General features: G+C 43.1%; 1 protein-coding gene across 6 annotated transcripts in view; it reads right to left on the reverse strand.

Moving 5' to 3' along the window:
• The window catches only part of UTRN (utrophin), a 692,661-nt gene that overhangs the window by 221,068 nt on the left and 445,039 nt on the right, over nucleotides 1-26,554 (reverse strand). For 4 of the 6 annotated variants that reach the window (XM_019526790.1, XM_019526791.1, XM_019526792.1 and 1 more), the window contains exons 50-51: nucleotides 15,078-15,250; nucleotides 884-1,040 (exon numbers count right to left, since the gene is read on the reverse strand). In XM_019526790.1, coding sequence (XP_019382335.1) covers nucleotides 884-1,040; nucleotides 15,078-15,250 — 330 coding nt within the window. Of the gene's footprint in view, nucleotides 1-883; nucleotides 1,041-15,077; nucleotides 15,251-22,937; nucleotides 23,004-26,554 lie in introns of those variants that run through there. The other 2 variants (XM_019526794.1, XM_019526793.1) reach the window with 1 other exon arrangement.

Raw genomic sequence — 26,554 nt, forward strand, 5'->3', positions numbered from 1 at the left:
ACTGCCTTGTACCCTAACCCAAAGCACTTCAGAGTGCCCCTCCCCTGACTCCTTACTAATTGACGAGGATGTGTATTCCTCCTTTATGTAGAGTGCCACGCCCCCACCTCTCTTTCCTATCCTGTCCCTCCTGTACAGCCTATAGCCCTTGACATTCACCGCCCAATCATGCGTTGAGTCCCACCACGTTTCCGTAATCCCCACTATGTCCAGGCTGGTATCAGCCAGCAGGAGGGTGAGTTTCTCCTGCTTGTTACCCATACTACGAGCGTTTGTGTAGAGGCATTTGAGGCCTCCTGTAGATGTGTGTACTGACCCCCTAGTCCCAGCGTTACCCTGGCCCCTATCTCTTACCTGTTTATTCGCTACGCTACATATCTTAAGAGACTAAAGCATACTCTTTAACAAAGTTAGAAGAGGTAAACGACAAATAAAAGGCCTGGGCACTTTTGTTTTAGTTTTTATGAGGACTGTTTGATCTCCTTTGTAGTTGAATGCTCTCAACAGAAGAAAAAACCCAGCACTGGTCATTTTAATGGTATGTGGAAAGTCACGCAAGATAATACTACCACATTTAGATGCAATGCTGTTTTTCAGCTTTTGCTCAATTCCACTTACAGAACAAGAGTCTGCTCTCTTAAAAGCTCAAGAGAACCAGAAAATGGATCAAATATTTCTCTGGTTCAGATATGCAATCCACAAGCTCTTACAGGCAATTTTAAATAGAGTCTCTAAACTACACTTCACCAAAAAATAAAATGTGGCCATGATAAAAAAAAAAGTACTTTTCTAAAGAATCATTGTTAGGGTAAATTGTTTTCTCCTACTCTAAGACACTTTATCTTATTTTACTGTATTTATCTACATCACACAGGCAACTCACTTTGCAGTGGTCATACTGTTGCTGTAAAGTAGGAACATCTCCTCCAATGGGCATCTGCTTTTTCAGCTCCTCGTCTTTTGTATTCAGCCATTTGATTAGCTCTTCTAGTGATGTCAGCAATCTGTTCCACTTCTCTGCACTTGCCTCCAAGTGAGCCCTGAAAAAAATCATAAAAGTATCTTCAGAGGCTTGAGCACCATTCAAAACCAAAATAGACTTGATTTGAAGAAACGGTCCCCGTGAAAACAGGAATGTATCTCTAACACCTAAATGCAAAATAAGTGCTCAAGCAGCACCTTAAAAAAAAATCACTGCTTTAAAACATTTTGCACAGCAGAAATGAACTGGAGAGATGGCAGGATGTAGACTATACCTTTCTGATGGCAAAACACTGGGAGATGCACATGTGATAAGGAATATCCCTACAGATAGGGAACAAAACACTGGGAGATGCACAGGATAAGGAATATCCCTACTCTCTGCAATGAAACTGATCTTGGAGTATTGCAAATGTATATGTATAACCTTTGTGCCACAGGATTTTTAAAGAAAACTCTCTCTGATGCCGGGGCCTAAATCTCTAAGAACAATCTACCTCAATCACCAGGTGTTCAATGTGTTTATTAACAATTTAGATGCTGGCACAGAAAGCTTCTTGAGCAAGTCTGTGGACAACACAAAACTGGGAAGGATTGTGAACATGGAGGGTACAAGTACAATTCAGAAGGATCTCAACAGATTGGAAAGCTGGGCTAGAGCTAACAGGATGAGGTTCAATATGGACAAAAGCAAGGTGCTAAACCTCTCAGGAATAATCAAAAACACAAATACAAAACAGGGGACACCTGGATGGATGGTAGCTCTATGGCAAAGGACTTGGGAATCTTGGTGGACCACAGACTCAATATAAGTCTGCAGTGTGATGCAGCCACACAAAAAGTGATGGTGATTTTGGGCTGCATCATTAGAAACCTTACGTACAAGACATGGGAGGTGATAGTGCCTCTCTACTCGGCACTAGTTAGGCCTCATCTGGAGTACCGTGTGCAGTCCTGGGGTCCACATTTTAAAAAGGATGTGGAGAAGTTAGAGAGGGTCCAGAGGCAAGCAGAGATGATCAAGGGCTTGGAAGGCAAGTCATTTGAGGAGAAGCTGAAAGAGACAGCCATATTCTACTTGCAGAAAAGGCACTTAAGACATGATAGCAGGCTTCAAATACTTGAAGGGCTGCCATATAAAAGAGAGAAAGCAGCTTTCCTCTCTTGCTGCAGATAGGAGGATGTGGACCAAAATTTTGAAATTGCAGCAAAGTAAATTTAAATTGGATACCCAGAAAACCTCCTTCACTCTGAAAATAGTGAGGCAGTAGAATAAACTAGGGAAGTTGTGGATTCACCATCACTGGAGTTATTCAAGATGTTGGACAACCACTGGTCAGTGATGATTTAGGCAGAGCTATGCCTATTTTCTACCATGGGTAATTCCCACACTTCTTGGCTTTGCTGGTTGCTCCTGCTCTGCCCCCTTTCCCACATACTTTTTCTGCTACATGTATCAAGGTGTTTTTAATGCCCCAGAAGTACTGGGTGCTAGCTACAGCTAAGGCTGGGGACTTCAACTGGGGTATGCCGATTCTCCTGTTAGAAGCAAAGCCAGAGATTCCTTACTAGAGGGTATTGCCCCGCTGCTCAGGGTCAGGCCGACTGCCGTATCTGGGGTCAGGAAGGAATTTTTCCTCATGGTCACAGTCATACAGACTGTGGGGGGTTTTGCCTTCCTCTTGAGCATATACTGGCAATATTTTACAGAAGCATGACATTGGCTGCTGTGTTTCCTGTGCTTTACCTTTGGCAGGTTAGAGTGTTAGGTCTGTGTTGTGTAAGGGTTAAGGATAGTCTTATGTAGAGTTTAGATTATGGTTGTATGGGATGGTTTGGATAGGGATGCTTCTGCCTCAGGCAGTGAGTTGGACTAGATAACCTCTGGAGGTCCCTTCCTGTCGTCCTTCTCTATGACTCTATAACTATGACAGTAAGGTATTAATCCTGAATAAGTAAAAACATAGTAATGGCATAGGTTTTTCAGGATGACAGCTTACTCTAGTATTATGCAGCAATGCAATTAACAAGCATGCCCTCATGCTAATTTCTCTTTTGTAGTGCCAGCTATTTGCCGTTTTCATTGTCTGGCCCCCCTCTCCCTCCCTTTTTGGTTTAGTCATAATAGTCAAGGTCAGCATTGTCCAATTTGTGGCCCATGAATTTAACTACTGTGGCCCACCATCACTCCCTTGATGCTGCTATCAGGGTGTCTCTGCCTCTTTCAGATTCCTTTTACTGCCCCTACCCCTGGCAGGCAGGACAACCTGGCAAGGGACCTTGTGGCCAAGAGGTTTGGGGGACCCTACCCCTCATGAAATGTAGCATGGCACCCACTACATGGCAGGACAGGGGCTCTTGCATGGTGCTGCACATGACCCACACACCACACAGCCTAGGGAGAATGCATCCTGCACTGATTATAAGTGGGGCTGCAGGACCACACGGAAGTTGAACAGTCCTGATCCAGGTACCTGATCTTGCATATTACCTAAACCAGGTATTATGCAAAAAGCAAGATGTAACAGAATTTACTGGACCAACTTTTTAGTTGCAAGAGATATCAGATAGGCTTTCAGGCACAAAATGCCATGTCTCAGGTCACATTTAGCCCAGACTTGACTTGAGGAAGTCCTGATTAGCCCAGATCTGAGAAAGAGCATTTTTCAAAAAAGCCTAACATCTCACAATTAAAAACCTGCTTCAGTAAAAGATATTACCCAATAAATCTAATTTCTTGCATAATGTTTCTGAGTACTTTTGTCATGTCATGTTGCTTAGTTTCTTCTGTCCCTCCAAATACAAACCATTCACTGTCCTGAAGACATCCCTGCATTATCTAGACAATTGCAGAGAAGTCCTTTCCAAGGTCCTTCTGCTCCAATTTAATTCCAATCTTTCTATGCATATCTATTCTATGATTAATTTTGAGCTCCACATGCAATTATCTTTCCCTGGTAAACAATAATTTTACTTGTCACGTGTCAGATGGGTTACAGAGCAGCACTAAATTCTTTTCAATTTAACTTGGTGCTTCTTCTGTGTTCTCTGCTGCCCCTGTGCTGATATATCAGCAGATTTCACTTTAGTATTTTCTGCATTTTCTTTGTGCCTCTTTTTAATACATTCGCTAATTTAAAAGCCAACATCCAAAAATTATTTACCACCTCAGGCATGTAGCTTTTTTCATTTGACCGTACATCACTTGCCACCTTCTATACTGACCTCTGTGTTGACTAATTTAACATGTATCGTGTGTTGTAAAGCCTACTCCAAGAAGATCTTAGGAAGGTTTGTGGTTCCAGGGTGAGAAGAATTTGAGTTACATAAATTGGAAGGCACTTCGTGGTGGGCTTATATGGGGTGAAGACAGATTTGGATGATGAATGTATCTCCTCCTCCCCACCCAAGGAAAGGTGAAAGAGACGACTTTAAGTGAGAGTATCATATTCTCCTCTACTTCATTTCAGAAAAATATTTAAGTACCTATTATGTCTTTACCATTTCCCTAAAATGTCTCTCTCATGAAAGAAGGACCTAAGCATACAATTTCCCAATTCAGAGGTTCTAATTTTATAGGCTCCCTATTACTGACTCTCATTTCTCAATACTGAATTCAAGCCATCCATCTGTAGAATGGGCCTGACTGCCGCAACCAATTTCCTGCTCTGCACCCAATGGTGAGTGAAGTACTGCCTGGAAATACGAAAAGTAGTCTGTGAATCCATACTGCTCTGCTGCAACATGTCAGAAATTCAAGGTACATTCATCATTTGGCCCTCAGGCCTCAAACAGTCCCCGAGCTCTTGGAAGAATGACAAGACGCTCCCAACTCGCACACCTGGCCTCATCTTCCGTCTATCAGAACTAACCAGGATTATATTCAAGTCAGAGGAACTTAACACATTCGTACTGCACACTGGTACCCACATGGGTATGTGCAATGTAGCTACTGCTCTATAAATTCCTAGCTCACTTTACTGTAACTCGCTGGTACAGTCTTCATAGGTGAGTGTATTTCAGAACAGCAAATTGTATTTGATGTGCACAGCTTGTATTCACCTATTTTAATTTAAGCTGATTTTTTTCTGTAAGACCTCTAAAAAAATGTAAATCTTAAGGAAATCCAGTGTTTTCACCAGATCACTTTCTCCTGAAGATCCCTAATAGCACCAAACCTACTTAGAGCAGGTGAAATGGCATGATGCCTCCTGTACATTTGTCAACAGTCTTCTTTGTACTTTTTTACTTTAATTCACTGCTTTGCTATTAGACTCTCAAGCTGACACTGGCTTTACTTTTTAGTTTCACAGAAATGAGACATTGATGGAGATCTTTTTAGTACAATTTACAAGTAGAATATCTATATATCCAAAGTTCACATTTTTCTAACATGAGCTAAACATTTAATTACTTCTATATGATCCATATACATTTCTTACATCTCTCAAACCTGGAAATGTCTAAAATATTATCATAGAATCATAGAAAATTATGGTTGTAAGGGACCTCAGGAGGTCATCCAGTCTAACCCCCTGCTCAAAGCAGGACCATCCCCAACAAGATCATCCCAGCCAGGGCTTTGTCTAGCTGGGTCTTAAAAATCTCCAAAGGATGGAGATTCCAAAACCTCTCTGGGTAACCTGTTCCAGAGCTTTACTACCCTCTTAGTGAGAAAGTTTTTCCTAATATATAACCTAAACTTCCATTACTGCAACTTAGAGACCATTGCTTCTTTTTCTGTCATCTGCCACCACTGAGAATTCTCGCTCCATCCTCTTTGAAACCCCGCTCAGGTAGCTGAAGGCTGCTATTAAATCCCACCTCAGCCTTCTCTTTTGCAGACTTAATAAGCCCAGTTCCCTCATCCTCTCCTCATAAGTCATGTTCCCCAACCCCCTACCCATTTTTGCTGTCCTCCGCTGGACTCTCTCCAATTTGTCCACATCTTTTCTGCGGTGGGGAGCCCACAACTGGACACAGTACTCACCAGTGCCAAATAATCACTTCCCTTGACCTGCTGGCAACACTCTTACCAATGCAGGCAGTATGCTGTTAGCTTTCTTGGCAACAAGGGCACACTGTTGGCTCATATTCAGCTTATTGTCCATTGTAATTCCAAGGTCCTTTTCTGCAGAGCTCCAGCACAGCCAGTCAGCCCCCAGCCTGTACTGGTGAATGGGATTGTTTTGTCTTAAAAGTGCAGGATGTTGCACTTGTTCTTATAGAACCTCATGAAATTTCTTTTGGTCCAATCCTCCAATTTGTCAAGGTCTCTCTGAATCCTAACCCTACCCTCCAGTATATCTATTACTCCTCTCAGCTTCATGTCATCTGCAAAGTAGCTGAAGGTGCACCCTTTGCCATCTTCCAGATCACCGATGAGGATATTGAACAAAACCAGCCGCAGCACTGGCCCATGGGATATTCCACTTAATACCAGCTGCCAACTAGACATCGAGCCATTGACTACTACCATCTAAGCCTGATGATACAGCCAGTTTTCTTTCCATCTTATAGTCCATTCATTCAACCACTACTTTCTTAGCTTGCCTGCAAGAATGTTGTGGGAGACCATAAAATAGCTTTGCCAAAGTCATGGTATACTACATCCACTGGTCTCCCCACATCCACAGAGTTAATCATCTTATAAAAGGCAAGCAGGTTGGTCAGGCATGACTTGCCCTTGGTGAATCCATGCTGATTGTACCTGATCATCATCTTCTCCTCCAAGTGCTTAGGAATGGATCCCTTGAGGATCTGCTCCATGATTTTTTCAGTGACTGAGATGAGGCTGACTGGTCTGTAGCTCCCTGGATTGTCCTTTTTCCCTTTCTTAAATATGGGCACTTAAATATTTGCCCTTTTCCAATTGTCTGGAACATCTCGTGATCGCCATGAGTTTTCAAAGATGATGGCCAGTGGCTCTGCAATCACATCAGCCAACTCCCTCAGCATCCTCGGGTGCATCCCACCCAGCCCCATGGACTTATACATGTCCAGCTTTTCTGTACAGTCCCTAACCTGTTCTTTTGCCACAGTTGGCTGCTCACCTCCTCCCCACACTGTGCCACCAGGTGCAGCAGTCTGGTAGCTGACCTTGCCTGAGAATACTGAGATGAAAAAGGCACTGGATACTTCTGCCTTTTCTGCATCCTCTGTCACTGGGGTGCCTCCCCTATTCAGTAAGGGAGCCACACTTTCCCTAATCTTCCTCCTGGTAGTGACATACTTGTAGAAACCCTTTCTTGTTACCCTTCACATCCCTTGCTACCTGCAATTCCAATTGTGGCTTCATCCCTGTATGTCCAAGCAATACTTGTATACTCCTCCCTAGTTGTTTGTACAAGTTTCTACTTCTTATAACCTTCCTTTTTTATGATTTAGTTTCCTGAAGATTTCCCTGCTAAGCCAAGCTGGTCTTCTGCCATACTTGCTGTCTTCTTGCACATTGGATGGTTTGTTTCTGCACTCTCAGTAAGATTTCTTTGAAGTACAGCCAGCACTTCAGGACTCCTCTGCCCACTGCTAGACTGGCCTCCCAGGGGATCCTGCCCATAAGTTTCCTGAGCAAGTATAAGTCTGCTTTTCTGAAGTCAAGGGTCCTTACTCTTCTGCTCTCCTTCCTTACAGTCCTCATGATCCTGAACTCAATCATCTCGTGGTCACTGCTGCCTAAGTTGCCATCTATTACATTGCCCACCACTTCTTCCCTGTTTGTGAGCAGTAGGTCAAGAATAATGGCCTCTGGTTGGCTGCTTCCATACTTGCACCAGGAAGTTGTCCCCAACACTCGCCAAAAACTTCCTGGATTGCCTGAGCACTGCTGTATTGACCTCCCAGCAGATGTCAGGATGATTGACATCTACCATGAGAACCAGGGCCTGTGATTGGGAAACTTCCCCTAGCTGTTTGAAGAAAGTCTCATCCACCACTTCCTCTTGGTCTGGTGGTCTATAGCAGACTCCCACAACAACATCACCCTTGTTGCTCTCCCCTCTGACCCTAACCCAGAAACTTTCAACAGGCCTGTTTCCAATTTCATTCTAGAGCTCGGAGCAATCAGATGGTTCTTTTACATAAAATTCAACTCCTCCTCTTCTCCCCGTGTGTCCTTCCTGAAGTTTATATCCATCCAGTCTGCTCTTACCAGTTTTCTCGTACACAAAATGAATGGGAACTTTGAAAGGAAAAATATGCATCACTAATCAGATATTTAAAGGACACTTTAATAGTGGCTCACTATTAATTTAATATTCACTGCAATAACATTAATTATGAGTGAACTCATTTGGTATTAATGAGAATGATGTGGTATATAATACTAGATTAAACTCATTGTAATATACCATTAACAAATACCCATTGCTATGTCAGATTAATGGCAGTAGCTAAATATTACTAGCATATGGTTTCAAAGTCTAGTGGACTCTATATTTTAAAGGGGAAAAGACAGACATGAAAGTGCCTTGTTTCAGAATGAAGCTGAAGTATTCTCTCATCAGAAAGTCTAAAGAAACACAAAAAAGTCAAACTAAATGCCCATAACTCTGGGTACAAAAAACTGAATTCTCTTATGCTATCACAGTTTATTTGTACCCTACCTTCCTACTTTTGAAAGGAAGAACACTGGCAGTAGGAGTGAAATATGATAGCAGCCACTGAAGGGTGGATGTATGTTCAATTCTCCTGAAGAATAATGAAACTTTTGATGATAGTCTATCAAGAAAATTCCATTAAGGTTGGGGGTGCAAGTCTTAAATAATTTAGATCCGAGTTTTAAACCACAAAATTCGTTTTCTAACCACAGCTACAGTCTGGACACATATATAACTGGAGGTAGTGTGTGTCCAGGGACTTGGAGAAGAAGCCAAAAGAATCACGGGTTGGTGAGAGGGCTAGACCCACAAGCACTTTTGGAGGTTCTGGAGGAAAGCAAGGCAGAGGCCTCAACAAACAACTGCACCCAGAATCTGGCAGTCAGACAAAGCAGGCTGAAAATACATAATTACTTAAATCCAAGATAAGGTTTTCCCCCACAACTGGCATGGGGGGGAGGGGGCAGGGAGGGGAGAACCTCATCTTGGGTTTGAGCACAGCCCAGGGCAGATGGTGGCTCAGCTTCAGCTTTGACCCTGTACTCTATGTTGAAGCTGGAGCTGAGCTGCTATATGCTTCAGGCCAGAATGGCTCATTTTGCAGGGAAGGGGGGAGACAGGGGGCATGACGGGGTAGACTGCAGGGTGCTGGTGGGGGAATCTGCAGCCTTCTCCTCCAACCCTTGCCTGTGTCTGTACCTGCACCACCATGCCTCAACTACCCCCATCTACCTCTTGCTTCCGCTCCCGCCCCCCCCTTCCCCTTCCCCCCTGGTTTGCCTTCTCCCCACTTGTCTCCTGCTCTAACTTATCTCCAGCCCCGACTTGACTGGGATCTGCCATGACTTCTCCCTGGCCAAGCTAAGCTGCGGTCACACTGTTGTGGAACGCCCCAGAAGAGCACAGCTGCAGCAGAAGGTAAGGGGATGGGGGGAAAGAGTAGGAGTGGGAGGTAGGCAGGCTGCACAGGGGAGCAAAGGACAAGGAACAGGCAGCAGGGGCCGAGCATATGCATGGAGGGGCAAGGTGAAGTGGACATGGCAGGAGGCAGGAGGGCCAGGCACAAGTATGGAAGACAAGATGCAGGGGAGCAAGGGGCAGCCCAGCCACTGTTTTCCCTGTCTCACAAGTGGGAGGGGGTGCAGTTAAGATAACCTTCCATTAATTAGATCCTAATTAGATTAAATTTTCAGTTGTCTTGGATTTGGGCGAATACAGTAATTGTGGTAGAATGCCTTCCTGGGGACACTGAAAGGTTCGCCCCACAGCGGGAACACCTTCTATCCTTTTGCTTGTTCTTTTCTGATAACTCCACCATGCTAGGGAATGGGGAAAATAAATGAAGAAAAGGAGTTTGGCGGGTGGTCCCATCTAAGGAATCTTACTTTCTCCCCCCAGCACTTCATTCCCCTAGATGAACAGATGGGTCAGAAGTACCCAAACGTTTGGCTTTGACAGACTATAATCAGCCAAAAACGCTAGCCTGCGGTATTCTAAGAGAGATTTTGGTGTGAAATCAGAAGAAGTGTAGCTAAGTCTAAGGTGCTTGTGGCATCTGAAGGAAAGGTGGGGCAGGCTAAGAAAAAATCTCGATTGTCAGAATATAGTTCCCCAGCAGTTCCTGGACTGTATCTGAAAGCACATATCTAAGTGCTGTCTTTTCAGTCTGCAGCACTCTACATCTGGCAGCAAGCTAATCATTCTGAATAAATGCCACTTCTGTGAAGAGGTCTAGCACTAGGCTGGCTCAGTGCACTACTTGAGTCTCATGTAAAGTCAGCATTAAGAGTTTAAGTGGTGCACGGGGTCTTGTGCCAGCCCTCTGCACAGAATAAGTTATGCCCTTAGTACCTATTGCAACAAGGATGGAAGCTTAAATAAGGAAGTGTACATGATTGGAAATTTTATTCTAAAGAAGGGATGGAAAATTCCTAATATAGGAGTAGTAGAAAAACAGAGAAAATTACACCAACAATAACTTTCAAGACTCCCATACTAAACCATAAAATAGTATTTGAGTTTCTCCATAGACCTACCCTGCATTTCACTTGCAGTTCAGCCATGAATCTGAGCACAATGAAGAAACAGAAGAATTAAAGGCAATATACTAATACTCTGTCATTTTTTTCTCATTCGCTATGGGTAGAAACAGCTATTGTGCCTTTGTGCCACAATAAGATTTTTTAGGGTGGCACAAAAGCCAGTCAAACAGATGTTCATATCTCTTGCCATGCTACAAATACCTAAAATGTGTAGCCTTGATAGAGGTGGTACTACTTTGTGCAGCTTTATTGTGGCAGATGTGTTAGTCTTATGGCAGAAGACTGTGATCAGCCTGAAGTTGTCCGCAATCTCGAGTTGCCCCAGGCAGGGTGCTCCCAAGCTTCATAGGCTGGATCCTGCATGTCCTGGAAATTGGAATGGAAGTGCCCAACTCACTCCAGTGTGGTCACATGGCTGAGACCATCAATCAGCTGATTGGTGGTCTCAGTTCCAGGACCTCACCAGAGTATCCAACTCCCGCCAGTATACTCCTGGGACTGGGACATCCAATTGGCTGATTGCCAGTCACAAGCCTGGGACTGCATTAGAACACCCTCAGCTTTTCCTGCTTACAGAGGCCCACCCCAGAGAGTCCCAGGGCAGATCTGGTGTCAGGGCGTGGGGTCCTCAGGGATTGTCATGATGACTCTAGAGCTCCGTGACTGTGCCTGCTCTGCATTGCGGCTGCCTTCTAATCTCTCCTGCCACATCTTGTTGGTTGAAATAATAAGTTGGGCGGCTGCCCACAAGTTTGTGTAGCCACAGTCCTGCTAAACCCCACTAGACCCTGCTGATTTTGGATCCCTTGCTGGGTCTCACTCAAAGTCAGTGCCTCCCAAGACATCCTAAGCCTTATGGGCTAGATGTGTGACTCCAAAACCTTTCCTTTACCACGCCCCATGCCTTGCAGGTAGTATTTATATGTTGTCCCTTGTTATGACGCCTCAGTCTAGCTTGGCCTCCTGCCATCACTAAGCCTTGGGCCCTTGTAGTTAGAACCTCTGGCGTTGGGGTCTCTACACCCCCTGTAGTAGTGCCCTCTCCAGCGCTGGGCTCTCTGCAGCCCTGTCTCTGTGCCTTCTCTGGTGCTGAGCTCTCTGCAGCCCCGTCTCTGCTGTGCCCTCTCCGGTGCTGGGTCTCTACACAGTAGTGTGCCCCAGTGAGGCCTCCTCCTCCCCATTTAGCTTCATTCCCGTCCATCAATGCACAAACAACAACAAAAATATGAGCCCCTGGGCTATAACATAATATAAATGGTGCAGGGTACACTCTGTCTCTTTAAAAGAGCCAAACTTCTCCCCAAGCATTAAGTGCCTCATAGCCCCAGGTACCTGTTGAGATTCTGGAGCCCCATTAGTTCCGTAAGCAGCATATCAGGCAGCCACAGTGTCTCTAAGCAGTTCTTCTCTGCAGGAGCTCCCTTCCCTGGCAGCTGCCAGGAGACTAACCCCGGCTAGCTCCAGCCCTGGGGCTTATATGTGCCCAGGTCCCTGCCTCCTTCCAGTCAGCTGACTGGGTGCAGATGCCAGCTAATTCCTTCATTGGCCTGCTGCCATGGCAACCTGCAGCTGGGGAGCTCTGCCTAGCCCACAGGCATTGGCAACGCCTAGGGGGTGCACATGGGTGCACAAGGACCCCCCGGAAACACCAGCCATGAAACCGGAAGTCCTGGAGGAAGTGTACTTCCAGTTTCCCCGCTGGTGATTTTGGGCTCAGTGATCAGCCTCTGCTCCCCTCCCACCCCCCTGCCCAGTCAGTGATCTGGTGCCCCCACCCCCAGACTCAGGAGGCACCAGCCAGCCATGCCCCCAGGGTTCTCTAGCTAAGCTACCACTGCCCTTAAAGGAGCAGGCATACCTCAGTGCCCTGACTCATCTAGGCACATATCAACTGATTCGCTGATGACACCAAAATTTGGAGGGAAGTGAGCACGCTAGCAGGGAGTGAGAGATTGCAGAGGGATCTGGATAGGTTACAGGGGTGGGCTAACAGGAACCCGATGCGTTTCAATACGGACAAGTGCAGGGTGCTGCACTTGGGCAGTAGGAACCAGCAGCACACTTACACAATGGGGAACTCCCTACTTGAGAGCACGGAGGCAGAAAGAGATCTTGGAGTCATTACTGACTCCAAGATGAACATGGGCCGACAATGCGAGGTCATGGTTGGCAGGGCTAACCGGACCTTGTCACGCATCCACAGGTGCATCTCGAGTAGAGCCAAGGAGGTGATCCTCCCCCTCTACGCGACGCTGGTCAGGCCACAGCTGGAGTATTGTGTCCAGTTCTGTGCGCCCCATTTCAAGAGGGATGTGGACAACATGGAGAGGGTCCAGAGAAGGGCCACCCGCATGATCTGGGGACAACAGGGCAGACCCTACAGTGAGAGACTGCGGGACCTGAACCTATTCAGCCTCCACAAGAGAAGGCTGAGGGGGGACCTGGTGACCGTCTATAAACTCACTAGGGGGGACCAGAAGGGTTTGGGGGAGACGCTGTTTCCCCTAGCGCCCGCTGGCATAACAAGGAGTAATGGGCACAAGTTGATGGAGAGGAGGTATAGATTGGACATCCGCAAAAACTACTTCACAGTTAGGGCGGCTAGGAGCTGGAACCAACTTCCAAGGGAAGTGGTGCTGGCCCCTACCCTGGGGGTCTTTAAGAAGAGGCTGGATGCCTACCTGGCTGGACTCATTTGAGTCCCGTTTCTTGTTTTGGGGTTTTGTTGTTCTCCCGCCCTGGCGGGGGGTCGGGCTAGAAGATCTACTAGGTCCCTTCCGACCCTAAATCTATGAAACTATGAAACTGTTGTCCCATAAGATCAATAACATATAGAATAACGTATCAAGAACATATATTTTGTCCAGGGAAGCAGCTCAGCTACACCCAAACGCATCTCAACACAGCTGATCCACTTCAGTTAGTGACAAGTCTTTCTAGCCTAAGATTTCTTTGTTCTTAACAAAGGCCTGGATGAACTACAAATGAAGCATGGGGCAAAACAGGCAGAACCAGAAATACAGTCCTTTCAGTGCCAATGTCCATCTAAAAAGGTCAGCTTCTATAGACGCATTTACTTCAGTTTGTCAGTACAGTCTTCTCAGCCTACCTCTCAGTTATAAGTTCAAGGCAACATACTCCTGACTCAGCAACACTGCAGATGTCCACATGACCAGGGCTGCCATTAACAATGTCCTGTGGATGGTATGTTCTCCATGTCTTTACAGAAATAAACTAATTTAATTTTGAGAAGCGATCTTCTAGCATTGATCACTGTCATCCAGAGGTCCTTGCTTGGAGGTTCATTAGTAGCTGGGGAAAATGGCTTGAGGACAGTTTGGGCCATTAATTTCTCCCAAATGATTATGAATCCTTGTAAAGGCTAAATTGCTATTGCTAAAACTCTGCAGTTGTTGATTAAACTGTTATCATATAAATGTCTTTTCATCTCGCCTGTCTGTTAATTTATTTGTGAGTGAAGTGTATGGAAATCCAAATTTAATGTTCATTGTCTTGAATACCCATAGCACAAGGGTCAGTCTCTGCAACTTCATACCAAACTCTGCTGAAATTCTGCTACCTTGGCCTTGGACCTTTACTACACAGAGCTGCCCAGCTCCAGATGACTATATAGACACTTGGTGACATGGTTAAGTAGAACCTAAAATTAAATAATTGAATCATTTGTCCCTTTAGTTTACAATTCAAACCATTAAACCTAAATTTCAGCCTGAGCTGAATTTTCTGGTCTTTGGAGAATTAATATAGATACTTAACACTCCTATACTACAATAAAATATAGTTTGCTTTAATCACTAGCCAAGCAGTAACAATTAAAATCTCTATAAATGCCTTTATAAGTAATTAACATTAATATGGGATTCAGTTTCTTCCCTATAACAACCATAGTAACATTAATCTACTTGCAAAATGATATTGTAAAAATTTTAATTATGACCACATTTGAAAAGGCAGCAAGTCTTTCACCCTGCACCAATGTGCTATTATGTTTAAAATAAATGAGCATTAGTCCTGCTTAACCTATTAAAAAAGGTATAAATCAGTGATTTTCACGAGGAAAAAAAGCAACTACATACTCAAGATGCAAATATTACCTTCAGTTAGAACATGGCTTTCTCATCATACTAGTTGTAGCTTCATGGAGTGACTTCACTGAAGCTACTTTTGAATTACAGTGGTGAAAGAAGAGATTTAGAATCACTTTCTGGTGCTGTTAGTACAAATTGGACAGATATAACTGTATAGCTCTGAAGACAGCAACTCAAGTAGTTAAACCTCCAAGACTAGCAAGTACACAGCATTTTTATATCTGAATCCAAAAGTATTTTACAGAAGAAAATTGAAATTTCACTTTTATGGGATAGTGATATTTCAGGACAGTAACAGAAAAAGAGAGACCCTTTCCCATTCATATTTTGATGCTTCTATTACTAACCTGATGCTGGCTGACTTTGCCTTCAGGTCATTCCAGCGCTGGTTCATGTCATCAAGACGGTGCTGGAGCAGGGCAGCTTCTTCAGAGTTTCCCAGGGCTTTTACCATCTTCTGTCTGTTTCCATCAATGCTCTTAAAAATATCATTGTGGGCATCAATCTCAGCCTGAATGTCCTGGGGGAAAAAGAAAGAACATATTAATTCTGTAACTAGAACAAGGGAGATTATTTTTATAGCTGTAAATTCCAAGCATTTTTTCATTCCCCTGCACCTGGTGAAATTTGCTAGTTACCCAGACTGTAATACCAGAGCAACATGCAATGTATTTCCCTGGATCTGGATTTTTACATGGAAAAAACAATGCTTCTGCATGAAAAGTCATAACTCGTGAAATGTGAAAGGTTTGGTACAGGATATGCAGGTATTAGAAGTCCAGCTGTCCAAAGGACTAAGTGGAAAACTTTTACTGTTCCCATTTTACAGCTGAGGCAAATTTAAAGAGTAATGTTAAGAGGTACTCCCCCCCCAGACTCTCTCTCTCTCTCTATTTATTTATTTATTTATTTGTTTGTTTGTTTGTTTGTTTGTTTGTTTGTTTTAAAAGGCCCTAATTCCAGTTGTACAGCTAAACCATGAGACCCTGGTGCCTCCCTCAGGCAGTCACTTAACTTTTCTGAGAGACTTTCAAAAGAACTGAAAGGCACAAGAGAGTCAACTTGCATGAACTTTAACAGCAGCAGCCAACATGTAACTAACTGCCTATCTATTAAATGAAGGTAGTAATACTGCCTTTAAAGTTCCCTTCATCTTCAAGAATCTTTTTTGGCACATAATATCTTCTATTACTTTTCACTGTTTTGCACTACACAGGATTTATAAATGCACCAGAAATTTCTTGTGAAGCCCATCATCCAGTAAGGATATATACTTGTTCTCGACTGTGCACACTTGCCTCTCAGCTCTTTGCAACTATCCAGTGCAATTCATTCAACATATAGTGCTTTAGGTCACATATTCTAGTTAGGAATATGACCAGTGCATTTCCATAAATCAGAACTAATTTTCCTGGCTCTACAGCAGTCCCTAAAAATCTTTTTCCAGTTCAACTACCACACCCTAACTTTTGCTAAACATGCTAAGTGTACACAAGAGGCAGCCTGTCATAGTTCATTGTAGACACCATCATTTAAAAAAAAACGTATTTAAAGGAAAAATAAGATACAAGTTTCTCATTCCCCCTTGCCCAAGAAATGTATTTTATGTACTGATATCTTGTCTGCCTTGAAAGATATGATTGTGGCTGTTTCTATCAAACACAGAATAGCACTACTTTCATTTTTATAATCAAGGACAGAAGCGATGAATGCCAGAGAGAGAAACACCAATGTAATCAACTATGCTAACATCTGTATGAATGTGTGAAAGAACTGTGGGGCATACTGCCAGCCCCAGTGGGATTAATCAGTGAAGATCATTACAGAAAACCTGGTGCAGATACAAACAAACTACCTTTCTAAGGGAAACAAATTCAACAAGGCTGGATTCCCTTAAAAGTTTTATTCTACCAAACTGCTTTCAACACATTCCATCCCTCCTCAGGGAGTTTTTCCTCCCACACCAAACAGGGTGGTTGGACTACATCTAAATATAGCATCTCTGCATACAACATGTATTTGGGACAGCAAGGAGTGAAGTCATTCATTCAAGATTAGAGAAATACAGTTATTCTCATTGCAGAAAAATAATTAATGAGAGGTACCACTGGAAAAACAATGACATCTTTGGTAGATTCCATGCTTGATAGAAGTTACTGCTGAAGCTGTATTCTAAGCTCCACTATTAACTTCCTTTATTTGTGCCTGATTTATCACAGTAAAACAGGGCACTTGGTTTGTCTGAAAAGTGCTATGAGCTATCTAAATTAAAAGGGTGAAGCAATTTTATTTCTTATTGCTCTGAGTCTAGATCCCATGGATTAGCATGATGTGAACAAACTTGCACGTGGTTCTCAGATCTGAATTAGGTAGAATTTCAGTAAACTGCAAGAAGTAATCTTCATGTTTGTCATGTGATAGTATCTTGATTCTTCAAGCTCATACATGCTAGCAGACCTTTGTTAAGGCATAAAGGTCCATTGAACTAACTGGGGTTTGGCCAATTGCAAGGTTCTGACCTACAACTGGAGGCAAAGCCAGCATCTATTTAAAAAAAAAAAGGAAGTTAGTTCATTATCAAGCACACCCACTTATTTGTCAGGCCTGGCCATTTCACCTACCTTTCCACATCTCCCCAGGCTTATAGCTGAAAAGCTGCCAAACACATTTCTAGCTTTATATTATACAACAAGAATATTAACTCCAGAGCTATCAAGAGCCTCTGTGCAAAAATTTCAGCACTAATTATATTTAAAGGGACACTAGTTGGTATGTATGCCTACAAATTAAAAAATAATCCTTCTTTCCAAATGGTTTTGATTCTTGCATTTGACAAATGTCATGATATGTTAAACAAGGCACTGTGAATTTGCTGCATTTGCATCCTTGCTGACATGAAACTCATCTGTGATGCTCATGCTGCTGATGGCTTAGTTCATAGAATCAACTTTGTTAAATGAACCTGTCTTCCTTTTTGAACTTTTCTGCTTGGACAGAAACAAAATACACTACTTGGTACATAAATAAGCATAAATTGACATATGGTACATGACTTCCAGTAAACCAGAGCTCTGCCCCTACAGAGCTTATGAGGACAATCCAATCAGGGTTCCCTGGCTACAGATTTCAGCAAACCACTGGGAAACATGATGTTTGGACCTGAGTGAAACAGGGTAATAGACAGCCACAAAAAAGAGACATTTAACAGAAATGTATATATATATAAGAGCTTGAAGTCTGCAATCTAAACTTTTCCTTGTCCCATCTTCATACTCAGTTTCCTCTACATCTCCCTCAGTGCTCCCTGATCCATCCTTTCCCCATCACACATTCCAATCTCACATTCCCAACATCGGTCTCATAGGTCTTTTGTCTCTTTAAGAGTCTTTCCTTTCAACTGTTCTATGACCTCCTTGGTCCCATTCCTGTGTTCATTCTAATCCATTCAGGGCATAATATTGTGGATGTTTTAAACTGCTATTTAGATAGCAGAGACCACTGTGCATCAGATTATCCCAATCTATTACAGAAATAAATCTGGGCCTCAACTGCATTACAGCATCCCTGCAGTAGCCTTGTTTAAAAATGGTTTGTAAAATGGAAATGCCAGAAGACCCTCACTCAGACTGCAACAGCATGAGCTGTCCCAAGGGTGGCCAATCCATCACGGCATGAGTGCCACCAGTGGCACAGACAGCATGTGTGTGTGGCACAAAGCGGATCATGGAGGGAACAGGTAACATGGAGACAGACAGGGCACAGAGCAGAAAGCAAAGCAACAGATCAGGCAAAGAGCACAGGGCAGAAAGCAGAAAACAAAGCCGAAAGGCCAGGTAGCAGAAAGAGGAGCAGCAGACTGAGCAGGGGAAGGGGATCAGAATGGTACTAGGGGAGAGAGCAGAGCTTATCTGGTGGCATGTCTGCCAAAACATCAGTCCCCACTGAGCTTTGCTGTCGTAACTAGTTCTATGTTGTTGTTCACATTTTGCTTGTTTATATTGTGAGTTTTTACAAGGCTGCACTTAATCCAAAATATTTTCCTCTGAAAAAGTCCTGACCTCTCTACTGGAAAACAAGGCCAGTTAGAGAAATCTCCACAGGCCTTTTAGTTAAAGGTAGAATCTACTCTGTTCCATTCACATTGCGAAGACAAACCAGAACCCCCGAATACTGCAGGTTTTAGTTTTACGCTAATACGTATTTTATTAAATACTATGCTAAAAGATGCCCGAGTTCCTTTAATAGTACAGATTCTATTGTCAAGATTTCATAATGGGTAGACGGAGGTATGCAAAACTTAATTAAACAATACTATTTTAAAGGTTGGAATCTATTACAGAAAAGGCCAATAGGTTATAATTTGTCTTATTCTTTCTACAGGTTTTTTTTTTTAAACAGCTGCACACACGTCAATACTGTTTCAGTCTACTGTAGGCAGGTTTAAAAGAAGATCTATTAAAGTGATAAATTCTTTACTAAAGCCTATATTTTCACTGTATTTTTAGCTCTATTAAATTTCTATTACTGGTATAATTCTTATCAAATTCTATAATACTCTCTCTAAAACATAGACTATAATATGGCTTAAAGAGTGAAAATACCCAGAGGACAGTAACCTCAGGCTCTATTGTCTGTCTTTCCAGCTAAGCATCAGTGACAAAAATTGAAAATAGGAATGCGTAATTCCAACCACAGGTGAAACAGATGTACATCTCATTACTTTCTTCCCATAAAAATCACTGCCCGTGATTGGAACAGGACAAGACATACTCAATGCAGGCTTCTGGTTCACAACACACACAGGAAACAAAGTCCTCCAGGGATGATTACCCATTTCCTTCAGTGAAAGGATCCAAGGCAGAAGAGAAATCATTAAGAGAAGTGATGCCATCGCCATTCTCTGCTCCAGACCTTCCAGGGTTACTACTGCCCCAAAGAGACCTCAAATACTAAGGAAAAGCTCCTTCATATTGGAACAGATGGAATAATCAAGGAGAAGCAAAGGCTACCAAATGGAATAACCCTGCACAGGATCAGAGGCATCAACAGGATCTATTTGGTTGCTACTAATGAGGATTTACTGTAGTTAGTAAGGCAGTGGAGATTCTTTTGAGTGGGCTGCTCACTCCACTTCAAATCAGATATGCTATTAAATCTGTCTGCTACTATAAAATGCCTTTGGGTGCACATCCACATCAGATTTCTCTCTCACTAGTCCGTAGTGCCAGGAAGACTTCTCACTGTTGGTAGGATCCTTTGGGGAAAGAAGAATAGTATGACCATAATATGAGGAATCAGACTGGGAAGAACAGAGGGGAAGGATAGGGCATTTTTACCCCCAGATGGAGGGAAAAAAACTGCTGCAAAAAGACACAAATTTGAAGGGGAACAGCCTCAAGAGAAAAATGATATGGATTTCTCTTGGAAAGGTGTCTAGCTTTTAGTCTCAGAAGACAGCGCTGACTTTCAAAGAATTGTTTTCTTTCCCATGCCACAGTGGCCTGCGGTTGTGTGCTACAAAGCAGTTGCTGTAGAAGAAATTCATGACAGAAAAGCAGAACACATGCGGATGCAAAACCCCTAGGTAGAACTGCCATAAATCTACCATTGGCAGCCCTGTGCATAAAGAAAGACATTAAACCTCTCTAAAATGTCACACAGATAACACTGTTATCATTATATCTGTTGTGAATGCAGTAGAAGTAAATCAAAGCAGTTTACAAAAGCAATTAGCTCAAATATGACAGTAATTTAATTACTGCCAAAACTCTTAAATACTTTAGGAAACAAACTTTCAGGGGAACACACACACCCTCTGGATAGATAATTTTCATGCCTGTAGGTTTCACATTTATACCATAAAAAGTCTTGGGCTGCAGTTCCAAGTCTGCAAGAAACTGACTCAAAGCTGATGCATGGCTAAAATCTTGACTAAAGCCAACCTTAGCCTTTAAACAAAAATCTTAACTGATGAAGTACAAAGTTAATAACATTCTTTCAATCTCATGAAACCTGAGATATCGAAGACTGTTGACATGTGTTAATTTACTGTATTTGCAGCCCAGTCATGTGGCAGTTACTGAACATCTGAAAAACACCATAAATCAATTAGTACTAATACCAGCAGTCACATCAGTGAGGCTGAATAAAGCCAAAGCAGCACCATCTACTTTAATGTAATATGACTCTACTTTTGCATACGGAAGTCCTGTTTTTCAAGCTTCTGAGAATGCCATCTGGCTTCTGCATTACAACCACAGTAAGAGCACTCATAATATACTCCTTACCACATGGCATTAACTGGCCCAGTAACTTAGATGCAATTTGCAAGGCGGGATCTCTATCATGATGCTAGTATACCTAGCAGTAAAATGCTGCGGCAAGAAAGAACATAACACATGCATATTATGTCAGGGAAAAGGAAAACATGCAAGAAAAGTTTGTTTTGAAAGCACATGTTCAAATTATATAGTTTAAGAATTACATGTTGCAAAGATTTTATTAATATTCTTCTAGAGTACCAAGGTATTATCCTATATCGTATTATAAGATCCAACACAAAAGATAAAAGGATATAACTGGCTTTAGGTAAAGAAGTGCAGAACTGCTGAGATTCATACATTTTGTCTTTTGTATGAAACTGCTGCAATCAATTCATTTACTGGGAATAAAAGACTGAATGTCTTCCACTTGCATATTTAAAAACATATTGAAGTGTGAGAAATCTGGAGACACCAGGGGCTCTATGTGATATAAAGGAAAGAGCAGCACTGCTAAGAGAGCTGCTTTCTATCCTTGTCTTTAAATAGCCCAGAGGCTCAGATACCAAGAAGGATACACCTTACTAACCTCTGGCATCTGAGCTAAGCTTTTAGAACTAATAGCAGCAATTACAACACAAAAATCCAGCTACTGCTGACAACTACTGATTCTTGCAGGCGGCTCTGCACAGTGAATAATTCATGCTACATATACTACATACCTATTGAGAGAAAAGAACATACACAAATCAACAGATCGCTGTCATAAACTTTTTTCATCTGCTGTAGTAGCTACTGCAGTTAAGACTCTTTTTTATTGTTGAGCTCTCTCATTGATGGACAATATCTTTCTCTGTCTTTGAAAAGTACCTCCTCATTCTCAGATGAGACTGCAGTTGAAGGTAGGTTAGCTGAAGAAAACTAAATAATAAACTTCTCTGCTACTGCTGATGTTTCTCTGCTACTACTTCATGCTACTCCTGATTCTGGATGATATGAAATCATTTTTAAAATTCCCTTCCCCCACCACAGACAAATGGCATCTCCACTGCATTCTGTGAATAGTTTGCAGTTCATCTGGTATTGAATTTTCAACATGTAGTTGTTCCAGTGGCCGCTGCTTACTTGTAACAAAAAACTGCACAAGGGAAAATAGCAGGTTGTACTGGTTTTAAGACCTGGGTATCTCTTTTTTTCCCCCTGCCCTCCAGAGCACTGTGAACAACTTAACATATTTATTCACACACCCAACTCTAGCCCTGAAGAGCACCAGAGACCCTATTACATACATGCCACAAGATAAAAGACAGAAGGAAAATATCATAAGGGAATCCAAACTAAGGATTCGGTTAAGTAAACCTATGTCCCAGGTCTCAACACAGGTGCTGACACTTAGGTGAAAGCCATGTGTTTTAGCAGACTCCCACACACCCTAACCAATACATCAGTAAAACTAAGAATCCTGCCACTCAGCATGACTGTTGTCAGGTTCCTGGAAGTGGAAAAAACAACTAGGTTGAGTTAAGGGGAATAAAGATAAAGAGGTAGGGATAGTAGTGTCCCAATCTGGTAAATGAATTTACTGTTAAAAACTACAATAAATGTTGGCTAAATCAACAGAAAGTATGAGATGTTCTTTGAATGTCAAATGTGAAGTCAAAAGCATCATGAGAAGTCCCCCTGCTGAGCCCTGTTGAAGACTTCTGCTATTTATTTTTTAAAAAGATCAAAAGAAGGTGATACGAGTAAATGCTACACAATCAACTGCAGAGGCTGAGGGGGATGCGAAAAAGAGACTGTATGTAAATAGCTGGGAGGTACTTACAGTTATGAAGATCATGTACCAACAGAGACAGAAGCTAGTCAAATTAGCCAGACCCGCCCTGTTGTTTGGTTACTTAAAGAAAAACAAAATAAAATAAAAGTGCTTGAAACTTGCCTCCATACCTTTTCAAATATGGTCAGCAACTCCCATAAGCTGAAGTTCAGGCCAATCATGGTTAAGCGTCCCTTGAAGCCTACATCTTTCTGGTAAAGATCCTCCAAGCCAGATCTAGACTCCAAAAAGTATTGGTTTTCTTGTTTTAGCTATGCTCCTTTGCAACCCTTTGGAAAATCCTGAGCATACCTTTCCCTGGTACCATATTCCTCCAGTGGTAGCTTATACTGTAACATTTTTGAGGCCCCACAGTACTCACTTGCTCTCAGGGGCTGGGTGCTTCAATGCAAATGGCAGCTATTCGTTCTGTTCAGCAGGTTCCACGAGGTTGGCATGCTCTCCTCTTCTCCACCGGCAGCCCAGGATTCCCTTTCCCTTGCCTCAGTAATACCCTGCTGGCCCTCAAGCTCAGCGTTTGGTCTCAATTACACACAACAAAAGAAGCTATATTCTCGTGGCGTGCAGAAGTTGAAACCCCCCCGCCAAAAACAACAAACTATTCCAGGCTTTTTCTACTCAGGAACATTTTGCCCCCAAAAAAGTCGTTTCTGGGTAGGAAAAAAAAAAAGGCCAGCTTTTTTAATTGAGACCAAAATTGGCGGAAGCAGACTTTGTTCAGAAGAAGAAGAGGTATCACCAAAATAGTAGACAGAAGGCCAACCCTTTCTCTCTCGCTCTCTCCCAGGCACCAACAGCCTCGTGTTGCTATGTTAATGACCATGCCAGTTTCAGTCCATTTCCCTATGTGAGCCTTGTCTAGGGGATGCTGTAGTGCAAAAGAGCTCTTAAGTCCCATTAAAGAAAAAAAAAAAAAAAAAAAGCAAGAAACTGGTATTTCCTCTCTTCAAGCAAAACTTTCAGCCGAGGATGATGCTGCAACCTCTGAAATCTTCACAGGGGATCTTACTTTAACACCAGAGCGGTAATCTGTTCCCAGCATTTGTTTATTATTTTAATCAGCATCCTCCCTTCCACCACCCTGCAGGCTGCTCAGAAGCTAAGCACACTCCCATTTCCTGGAGGGCTGCCTTGCTGCAAAACGGTAGTACCTCTAACAACTGCAAAAATCCTGGTCCATAAGCCTCTAACTGCACTATGGACTCAATCCATTTCCTTCCCCTCAAAAGGAAATTAGGATATTCAGTTACTAAATAGATTTTTTTCAACTGCAAAAATAACTGTACTCCTGAAACAAAAGCCTATACACACACACACACCCTGCCTGTCTTATTACTTCAGACTCAACATATGCAGATTGCTTTCATATGAGGCCTTTGCTCACATTTCAACAGGAAACCTGACACCTGAAGTTTGGTTACAAGGAAGTCACTTGATTTTAAATCATTTCCACTTGAAACAAAGTAAGAGAACACATATGATGAATTGCTCTACCGATTATCAATGCTTCCTGTACATCACACAATATTAACTTGAAAAATGCTTCAAATAAACTTTCTGGTGAGTCAAAATGCAATAATAGTTTTAATAAAAATAAACAAATCTATCATTTGTAAAATACTTCTGTTATAATTATTATGCATGTCAGCCTTCTGTGAGCCCTGTGACAGTTTCACTTGCTTCTTATCCATTATGGCCATTTGAAATGCTAGTAAAATTATTATATGACAAAATTGCCTTAAAAAAGATTATTCTCAGTCAGTGTTACATTTCTGGTGGTACGAGTAATGTTTTTAAGGTGGCATTTTGTGAAATATAACAAGATTTGACTGCAGTTCTTTGTATCCCTTTGTTGTATGCGACTCAGAGAAAACAGGGATGAAGGGAGCCTTAAAAGTAAAGGCTAGTGCAGATATATATTCTGCAGCATATACAAACACATACATGAATCCAGATAGGACCCATAGTTTCATTTTAGGTAAATGGCTCAAATGAATAAAAGACAGTAACTACAAAGCTGTCACTTTCCAAAAGATTCATCTGTAGTATTGCTGCAGATTCAAATAGACAGGAATCCACATCATATGGCTAGGACCAACACACGACTGGTCAGTGACTATCAAGGGCTATAGGCTGTACAGGAGGGACATGACAGGGAGGAAAGGCAGGGGTGTGGCACTCTACATTAAGGAGGAATACACATCCTCATCAAGTAGCACAGGGTCAGAGGAGGGGCATACTAAAGTGCTCTGGGTTAGAATAGGAAAGAGACTTAACAGTAGGGGTCTCCTACAGACCACCCAAAGGGGAAGAGCTAGACCAGGAATTCTTAAGTCAGCTCACGGAGGTAGTTAGGTCAAAGGATGTGGTCATCATGGGTGACCTGAACTTTCCAGACATCTGCTGGGAAGAGCAGTCAGCCAGAACTGACCGCTCATGTAGGTTCCTAACCAGAATGCAGGACCTCCACCTAACCCAGGAAGTGCACAGCCCCATCAGAGGAGATGCTTTGCTGGACCTGGTGCTGGCCACAGGCGACAACCTGGCGATGGGGCTACGGCTGTTCGACCACCTGGGAGACTGTGATCATCGCCTGCTGGAATTCACCATCCAGCCCAAGGTGGCAAAGCCCTGCAGCAAGGCAGCAGCCCTAGATTTCAGGAGGGCGGACTTCAATGAGTTAAGGAGAACAGTTGGGGAAGCACTGAGGTCCCAGAGGGGAGGGGAGCCAGGTGTCCAAGAAGAGTGGTTGCTCCTTAAGGAGACGATCCTCCAAGCCCAAAGGGAGGTAATCCCAACACGGATCAAAGGGAGCAGAAGGGCCCAAAAGCCCCCATGGCTCACCAAAAAGCATCTGGGAATGTCTCCTAGCTAAAAGGGACGCGCACACCCAATGGAAGGGAGGGGCCATCACCAGGGAGGATTAAACTGCGCTTGCTTGGGGATGCAGGGGGGACGGTCAGGAAGGCCAATGCGGAGATGGAACTGGGACTAGCTACCCGGGTCAAGGACAACAAGAAGTCCGTTTTTTAAATACATAGGGGAAAAAAGAAGGTTCCGGGTAACTTGGGGCCCCTGCAAGACACGCTAGGAAATTTGGCTGTCACACCAGACAACAAAGCTAACCTATTTAATGACTTCTTTGCCTCCATTTTCCTGAGCAGGGACCAGATCAGCCCCTCCACTGGGCCTGCCTCAGGCCCCAAGGGAAGTGCACCTAGGCCAAGGGTCAGTAAGGATCTAGTCAGGGAACTTCTGGAAGGACTGGATTATTTAAATCAGCTGGTCTGAACGATTTCCATCCCAGAGTGCTGAGGGAATTAGCTCAGGTCACTGCGAGACCCCTGGCACAGCTGTACGAGCACTCGTGGTGCTCTTGCGTGGTGCCAGAGGACTGGAAGAGGACCAATGTGGTTCCCATATTCAAAAAAGGGAGGAAGGAGGACCCAGGAAACTATAGGCCAGTTAGTCTTACCTCGATCCTGGGTAAGCTTTTTGAGAGAATTATTCTGGCACATGTCCACGAGGGGCCAGCAACGGAGATTATGCTTAGGGGCAACCAACACAGGTTTGTTAGAGGCAGGTCCTGTCAAACCAATCTGGTGGCCTTCTATGACCGGGTCACCAAATCCTTAGATGCAGGCGTAACAGTGGACATAGTCTTCCTGGACTTTCAGAAGGCTTTCAACACCGTCTCTCACCCTGTTCTCATTAAAAAACTGGGGGA

Source organism: Gavialis gangeticus, unplaced genomic scaffold, assembly GCF_001723915.1.
Source record: "Gavialis gangeticus isolate Ggan-Ray unplaced genomic scaffold, GavGan_comp1, whole genome shotgun sequence".
In the NCBI taxonomy this organism is placed as follows: Eukaryota; Metazoa; Chordata; order Crocodylia; family Gavialidae; genus Gavialis; species Gavialis gangeticus.